Source organism: Teleopsis dalmanni, chromosome 2 (assembly GCF_002237135.1).
Source record: "Teleopsis dalmanni isolate 2A chromosome 2, ASM223713v2, whole genome shotgun sequence".
Taxonomy (NCBI): Eukaryota; Metazoa; Arthropoda; class Insecta; order Diptera; family Diopsidae; genus Teleopsis; species Teleopsis dalmanni.
Genome location: NC_051847.1, coordinates 176080842 through 176090220, shown reverse-complemented (window position 1 = coordinate 176090220; position 9379 = coordinate 176080842). Strand labels below are relative to the sequence as shown.

Here is a 9379-nt window from a genome sequence, read left to right as displayed (position 1 = left end):
TTAACATCATTTTAACAGTCATCCCCTAGCAGCTCATTGAAGGCAGTTCCAATAGTTGAACAAGATCTTCTAATAAGAAATTTTTTAGCACCTCTTTGAGAGCAGACTCAAGATGTTCTTGAAACCCTTAGCAACTCTTTAAGGGCAGTTTCAATAGTTGAATAAGATCATCTAGAAAGTAATACTCTAGCACCTTTTTAAAAGCAGATCCAAAATCTTCTTAAAAGATTTTAATTTACTAAAATTTTTTATAAAATAATCCAGTTCTTATAAACTCAGTAAGCAATTTTTTCTATAAACAAGTGTCAGAAACCTAATTTTCCCTTGAATAAATCTTTTTTTTTTTGTTTTATAAATGTTGCAAACCAAAAAAATCTTTGAGTATTCACGTAAAAATAAAAGTTTTGAAACAACTGAAAATAAATAATTCCTCTAAGGACAGTTCATTTGACAAAATTAAATTTGGAGAATTCTATTCCAAAATGTGTTCCATGGCGAAACGTGATGTGTTCCGAATTCTAATCGAAAATGCTTACTACACCATAAAATACGAAAATTTAATAAACGATTACCGCAGAAATGCTATAAGTCAAAGAGATGTTAGAGATTTTATTGAATTCGAAAATCGTCTCCACAAATGCGCTAATCAAGAAATACCCGTAAGTTTCCATATCCCGTAAAAATATAGTTATAAACCATTTCCTTAAATTACTTTCAGGTTGATCCAAAAGACGTAAATGATTGTGTCAAAAAATTTCTCAAAAAACGAGATACACAGGCAGCTTGCAGTAAATGTTGTGTAAGGAAAAGGAAACCTAAAAAGAAATGCACAACAAAACGTAGGTCTTGTACCCCAAAAAAATCTTCAAAGAAGAGATCGTGTTCTGTTAGGTGTACTATAAATATTGGAGATAGTGAAAATGATGAAAGCACTGAAGACAATTGCAGTGACAGTGGGAGTGATAAACAATATAAATATGATGACGATATACGTACGATTTCAAAGAAGATTACAAAGAAATGCGGCTCGACCTTAAAAGGAGATGGCAACACTTGTCCTACTCGCATCATTAAAAATATGGATAGATTGTTACGTTATGGTAGTATATCAAAATCAAAAAAATCGTCCACTGAAGAAAAACATGTAAAGAAATTGAAAGTTGGTGTAGATTTTGAGAGAAGTGATCAATTTGTTAATTCTATAAAGAGCAGCTGTGCTAATATAAGTTTTAATAACATTCGCGATGATAGAAATAACAACTTCAATCGGGCGGTGAAACGTAGTCATTCATCCTTAAGCAATTCTGAGAACAGTTCATTCCTTGAGTCTACAGAAGTTGGTTCAAGCGTTGAGAGTGTGAAAGATAAGAACTTGACTGATAATGCAAAACGTATTCCCATTTCTAGGGATCCAAAATGTAGACGTTTAAATAATACTGAGGAACATTCTTCATTGGCAGCCAAAGATGATGCTTCCCGTTCTGAATTTGATAAGAGCATTAATTCAGATGGGAACTCAAAACCCGAGCACACTTCCAAGAATACAATACGTGAATGTTTTAGCAGTACTGAGGAACGTGATAAGAATATTATTTTAGCAGACAACTCAAAACGTAGTTACGTGTCAAAGAACGTAAAACGTAAACGTTTAAGTAGTAGTGAGGAACATTCTTTACTGGTAGCCAAAGATGACGGTTCCCCTTCTGTATTTGGTAAGAACATTAATTTAACTGGGAATTCAAAACCCCAGCATATTCCTACAAAAGCAAAACGTAGACGTTTAAGTAGTACTGAAGAAAGTTCTTTACTGGAAACAAACGATACCAATTCCCTTTTAAAATTTGATAAGAACAGTAAATTGGCTGGGAACTCAAAACCGCAGCACATTTCTCGAAACGCAAAACGTAGACGCTTTAGCAGTACTGAGGAATGTGCTTTACTGGACGATAAAAACAAAGGTTTCTGTTTCGTATTTGATAAGAATATTAATTTGGCTGGAAACTCAAAACCCCAGAATATTCCTATGAATACAAAACGTAGATGCTTAAGTAGTACTAAGGAACCTTCTTTACTGGAGGTCAAATGTAAACGTTCCTGTTCTGAATTTGATAAGAACATTAATTTGGCTGTCAACTCAAACGCCCAGCACATTTCTAGGAATGAAAGGCGTAGATGTGTAAGTAGTACTAAGGAACCTGTTTCACTGGAAGCGAAAGATGATGTTTTAGGACATCATAAATTTGATAAAAATATTAATTTGGCTGATACACATTTAAGTAATACTGCGAAACGTCCTTCACTGAAGGTTAAAGTTGATGATTCATGTTCTAACTTTAACAAAAATATTAATTTAAGTGACAACTCAAATCGTCGTTACATTTCTAAGAATGAAACACATAATCGTTCGAATCATTATAAGAAAGAGTCTCTTCTTGATGTCACAGATAATGACTCACGCGATGAATATTTGCAGAATACCAATCTGACTAAAAACCCGAAATGTCATGATATCTCAAAAAAAACAAAGCAAAGTCATTCAAACGGTACTGAGAAGTGTTCATCATCTGCTCTTGAGATATCAGATGATGGTTCCATTTCTGAATGTCTGAAAAATATTGACTTGATTGAGAACTCAAAACATCGCCAAATATCAATGGATATGAAACATAGTTCTTTAAGTGATTCTAAGAAATGTTCCTTACTTAAGGTACCAGATGATATTTTTAGCGCTGAATGGTTACGGAATATTAGCTTGATAGAAAAGTCCAAATCTCATCAAACTTCTAAAAATGTAAAATGTAGTTATTCAAATGAATCTAAGGAATTTTCTTCACTTGAGGTAGCGGGTGATGTTTCCAGAACTGAATGCCTGAGGTATAGTACCGGTACTAATAATGCTAAACGTCGTCACATTTCTTCCGATACATCATCAGAGAATGAGAACACGGAAGTTGATTCAGAATTCGAAAACATTTTAAATATTTTGAAAAACATAAATAAACATAATATAAATTAATCGTTTTCTTAAAATTTTAAATTAAAGAGCAATGAGACTCAAAATTATTTTGTAATTACTTGTTTTGTTTAAGAAAATAAATTTAAAAAAATTTAATAAGAACTTATTTATTGATTGCTATTAAATACGAAAAAGAAATCTAAAAGTTGTCAGGAAAATCCGCGGGTACCAATCGAAACTATACATTTGGTCAAAGCTGTTTACTTAAGTTGGAAATAACGCCTATCTAATACCCTCTGGTTCATAACTCCCGGTTTGAAAATGCAACTCCATTTTAAATTAATTTAAATGAATGTAAGTATTCTACCTATGCCGCTTTGGTTTTAATCACAACCACCACGATACTCCCATTAAAAGGGCTTACCTCTATTAGTCAGACTAGAAGAATCAATAACTCCTGTAGTATCAGACATACACCTTCAGTTGGGTACCGCGAGTAAAACTCACTGCTTTTTATACTTAAACCAATATCGGATGATGCTTACTAGATTTTAGCCTCCTTGACAGGCCAAGGAAATAGCCTTGGAAATACGTACTCCTTTATTCCAACCTCTTTTCCTTGGAATATGTTTATCTTAAAATAACCTTGAAAAAGAGTAGAGATCACCCTCTTCTTCTCATTCTTCTTCTTCGCTGCCTTCTTTGTCTGATATCGTCGTACATTTTGAGTTCAGATTAGAAAATTTTAATAAGTTTTTCTATAAAGTTTGTTGATATATTCAATAACGAAAGCAAGTCAAATAGTGTGAGATGATTTTGCGGAAGATATTTAAGAAATATAGTAATAATATTTTATAAATAAAATTACAATAACATATTGTTTATATTAACTTATATTAAAAAAGTGATATTTAAATAAGTGTACCTCTAAAGTGTCTAGTACGCTCTAGTTATTTGATGTAATATTCTTTACGATTACTTACAGTGTATATAATTAAATAAATGAGAAATATTTATTATATTTTGATTTTGCATAAAATATTTAACTTCTGCAATTTTTGAATAAAAACCAAATAAAAAGGATATAATTTAAAATAACTGAAAACAACTTTTTGTACATTTAATTTAACAACGAAATTTTGTATTCACAACGATGAACTTCAAATTGTTAACTTCTAATGAACTTAACTTCCCTACGCAGAAAAAGATTTTATTACTTCCAATTTTGAAGTTTTTCCCAGCAATTTAAAATAATAAATATTTTTATTGGTATTATTATGAGTTGCTATCGTTATTGTTGCTGTTGTTGTAATCTCTGCCATAACAACATATAAAGTTTTAAACAAAATTTAATAAAGCAAAAAAACGAAGTTGCAATTTTTTCAACAAATTGGCAACAACAACAGGACACGAACTCGATAAAGGATCGAGTGCACTTCGAAGAAAGTTCCTTATGCACCTTGCAGACAACAACTAAAATGAATAAAAATACACTGGGAAGTAAAATGGCAATACGAGTATTACCTGCTCCACCACCTGCTCTGGTTGAAGACTGGCATGAAGGAGCAACACACGTTCCTTACAAAGTGGATACTTGAATCAAAGTTGCCGGTAACTTCTTGCCAGCATCTTTTGCATTGTGGAGTGGAAAACTTTTTTACCATCAAAAATTCAATTGTTGTTGCTTTCTTTTACATTTTATCTGAATAAGACAGAAAGAAAACTGCATCTACGATGATATTTTGATATTTTATAATTTAAACCCAAAACCGATTTGTATTACGAAATTTTCTGGTAAAAATTTGCATTAAGCAAAAATTTTAAATTTCCTAAGTAAACTTATTCTCAAATAATAAATTTTAATGAGCAATTCTATTTATTTTAACAGAAATAATTGCTTCAATTCAATTAGATTAGAGATGAGATGAATGCAGGAGTTGCAGTGCAAAGGTCCTCAAGGATTGGAATAATTGACACAAAAATCTCTACACTTTCGTTCCCAGTTGCTTTGGCCACACAGGGGAGCATGTGAATAATAAATGACATATGAGTTGACAATCTTCAGGAAGGATAATATATTTATTTTATTTAAAGTGAAGTAGACAAAATTTATACAAAATTTAAGCAACAAAATACAATTTAAAAATATACAAAATAATGCATATTTAAAGAAAAGCAAGAAACACTTCTGCATGAGGAAGATACTTTTTTGTATGCAATCTTTGAAAGAACCAAACATACCTGGCTTTGGAAATGATTGTGCTTTTAATGCAAACCATAGATTTTAATATTTTATTTAACTTAAATTGTAAATAAACAATTTAAAGTGAAATGTAAGGCAGGTACTTTACTATTGTTTTAAATTGCTACACAGGATATGAAACTAAAATAATTGTTATATTTTAATATTTTTATAAATATTTATATGAAGTAGAGAAGCAAAAGATATTATTTTTGGTCAAATTCCTGAAAGTACTTAAATATAAATAAAAATCAAAAAAAAAATATAATGTAAAAAAATTTTAAAAATAAATAAAAAAAAAATTAAAAAAAAAAATTAAATATAAAAAAATTTTAAACTAAATACAATAAATAAAAATGAAAAAAAAGTAATGTAAAAAAATAAAAAAATATATTTAAAAAAGGAAAATTGAAAAAAATATAATAATAAATAATAAAATAGAATTTAAAAATAAGTCTATGAAAAAGTAGTGAAAATCTTACAAGTATTTATAAAAATGTCCATATTTTTACACGTTTTTGTAATAGACTTTGGTATGCATTATGGAGTGGAAGCAATGACATATATTTTTAATGCTGCATATGGAAGCGTTCTGATGAGTAGAATGTAATGTAAGGCACGTAGCCAGGGTTGGGGGTTAAGAGTCTGAAACTCGACTTAGTCTAAAAGATCGGAAAAATTTTTCATTCTACAATAAGTACAATAGGTAGCACTCGCTGTTTAGAAAGAATGCTATCTTATATTATATTATGATATCTTATACACTAATATTAAACGTCAAGAAGCATGGATAGAAAGAAGAGTACTTAATGGCAATCAAACGACAAGAAATTAAAATATATATATAAAAATTAAAATTATAAAATTAAAATTAATAATAAGGTTTTTAGGATAAGGTTTTAGACTATCGACATATGAGTAGTCATTATATTGCTTTATAGTGATATATAATAATTATATTTTGATATAAGAATTATGATAATATCGAAAGATATTATATGTAAAATTAATATGTAAATATAATATGTAAAATTGTATATAACAAAATATATGTATATATATATATTGGATAATTTAAAACATTCAAGTATCTGTTTTTTTTTTGCAGGAAGAAGTATCTATTAAGTGTCTTAGTTTCAACCTATACTTACTTAAATTTTTATCCTTGCTGACAAAAACATATATCAAGAAAATTGTTCGTTGAAAACACCTTCATACTCAGGACATAAAAGATTTACGACATTTTGTTTGTATTCCAATCAATGCATCTCTTAATACTGAAAACCATCAGTCTGCAAGTACTAAAGAAGATCACAAAATCAGAACATCAGTATTTATTTATTCAGGAACACATCCGAAGTAGTGACAGCGATCGCTTTGGATTGACGATGTAGCCCTACACAATGAATGGTAAAATTTGAAACTATTATAATTATACCTACCTGTTGAGTCAATGACTTTGTACGTTTATAAGGAGAGATAGTACAAAACTTACTACCGTAAAGTGACGAAATACTTTGTGATTGAACTTGAAAGGAAATGATCGAAACTAAAGATCTAAAAGTATTGATTAGAATTATCACAGTGCATAACAATGGTAGATAACAAATAGTCATGGAATAGTCAATATAGATACGACATTTTAATAGTTTTTTGAGGATATTGGTTGAATTTTAAAGTGCTGATCATAAATAATGTCTACTCTCTAACTTTATCTGATCTTTTTAGAGATATATTAGAGAAACAAAAAATTCTAGATAAGGTAATTTCTTGGTTTTGCCTCGTATGTTTTCTTTCCAGTCGCACATATTAATCTGGTTCTTCTATTTCTGAATTTGGGCACAATGTCTTACAACTGAGTGCCCAGTCCTTCTAATGGTATTTTGAATTCATAAATCTGGGGTCATTTTTTTAATCCAAATTATCTTTTAACGCAATTTTAGTGCAATTTTCACTCGAGATTAATTTATAATACTCTAGATATTTTGCTAGAATAACAAGATAACCCTAATATTAACAGCTGGTTTATATGATTTCATAGATGAAGTGTGATTTGATTCGATATATGCATTTATGAAAAATATAGATGTCTACTAACTTTACTGCAAAAATGTTAGATTACTTTAAAAATATTTGATTGGGCAACAAAATCTGACAAATCGAGAGTAAATCTAGAATAAATCGAGAATATTTACCAATCGAAAACGCCATAATAAAAAAAAAATATTTATATTTATTTTGAGAATTGAAACCTGTACATGTGGTGCATTAAATTATATATAAACTAGATTCTGTATATTGCATTTGTGGTATAAGTTTTCTGTATGAGACTTTCTACTTTTTACTCATTAAGGAAGAAAAATATTTATAAGAAATAAAAAATTTTTAAATATTTTATAATTTTTTTTGATTTAAAAAATGAAAAACAAATAACTAATTGAATGTGTTTCTCCATAAGAAATTCTCCTTCAAAGGGCACTTCTTTAAAGTGTCCCAATGAATTTCTAAAATTGACGACCATCAACTCACAAATGTTGAGCCAAGAAGCCAACCGCTGGCGTCTTTTAGTGAATATACAAATTTACAAATTTTGTAGAGCAGACATAGACTTGTGATTTCCAGTACTAACGCGTTACTGAAGAAAATGAATTTCAGAATTGTCAAATAAAAATATAAATTAAGCGAATGTGTGTCAAATATATACATTCCCATATTCTCCTCAAACGTCTCTCCATATGCTTCGGACTGAAGTACTATATTCTGTGTACCAAATTTGTATGTACGATGAATTGTTTGCCAAATCGTGCGGACACAGCACTTAAGTGTTGCCTATGTGCAGTGCTACATTTCCTGCTTGTCTACTGCCATTGCTACTACTATTAGTGACAGTCGTGCGTAGTAATTTTCAGTCGTGTACATTTGCAAGCAAATGTCCTTACATTTGCATGAGTGTGTGTTTATACTGGGCTTATGGGGGTATGAGTGTGTGGTATGTAAAGCTGTAAAAAGACGTTTGCATGAAAGAGGATTGACATTCGTTTTGTAATATTTTTACTTTTGGCAAATATTTTTATCGCTTGCAATTGATATTTTGTATAACATATCTGTGTAACATATCGAACAGTGTTGTTAAGCGTTTCAAGTGTGAGTCTAAGTGTAAGTGTGTGTAAGTTTATTTAAACAACACTTACACCACTACATAGGAGTGTTGATGTTGAAGCTTATGGATGCATATGAAAATTGAATTTATGAAGTGTATTGGTACTTTTATTGATTGTGTTAAGTGCACGAAGTTTCACTGCTCTCTCTCCCTCTCTCTCTCTGTGATTTTATATAACTTTATTTATCTTATATCTTTTGGCAACAGTTTAAACGAAGGTATATGTGTATGTATATGTGTTTGTTGTTTTAAATTTGATCAAATTTGCGTGTTTAGTTTGGTTTATGCTCTTCGCATATTTAATGAAATTTATTGTTTACAAAAGAATGTCACACTGTTTTGTTTACAAAGCAATTGAGATATTTCTTAGAAGACCACATCAATTTTCTTACTTTTTTATTATAACAATGTATTGCATTCAACTGAGTACTTACTTGCAATATACTTGGAAATTAAATTAGTATCTCAGTATCAGTATCTTTATCTTATCCCTTATTTTTATAAAATAAAAAAAAACTCAAAATTCATTGAAAGTTTTAATTATTTTTTATTATTGACTTATGAAAAAAATTTAAATGCACCTGTGGATTGCAAGAATTATTGGCTTAGCATATTGTAGTAGCAGAAGCGTAAATAAAACATAGCGTGATCTATTGCGAATGATCACTCTGAATTGTGAAAATCATAAAACACAATATCGTCGGCTCTCTCTTTCTATGGCTCTCTCTATCCCCTCCCTCTCTTTCTTTCTCTTTCCCTCTCTCTCTCTTCCCTCTCTCTCTCTCTTCTCCCTCTCTCTCTCCTTCCTCTTTCTGTCTCATTCACGGTTGCCACTTATGGTACTTTAGTACCAAAATTGGTACTTTTTTTTCCGTTTGGTACTTTGGTACTCATGTTCAAAAAATGGTACATTTTCGGCGACCCAACTTTATTGTGGATATTGTATTGTTTTATACTTTTTTTACATTTTATATAAATTGTATTTTCTTATAAAAAGACAATAGAAAAATTTTGGACCTTT

At 29.9% G+C, this 9379-nt stretch overlaps 1 protein-coding gene across 1 annotated transcript; it reads left to right on the top strand.

The window, feature by feature from the left end:
- Positions 1-374: 374 nt before the first annotated feature.
- Positions 375-2990, top strand: LOC119683687 (GATA zinc finger domain-containing protein 14-like; the record flags this gene model as incomplete). The annotated part of the gene is given in 2 exon segments (XM_038097492.1): positions 375-659; positions 719-2990. Coding segments are annotated over 2 exon segments (2449 nt in total), but the record flags the coding sequence as incomplete, so codon positions are not given.
- Positions 2991-9379: the final 6389 nt, after the last annotated feature.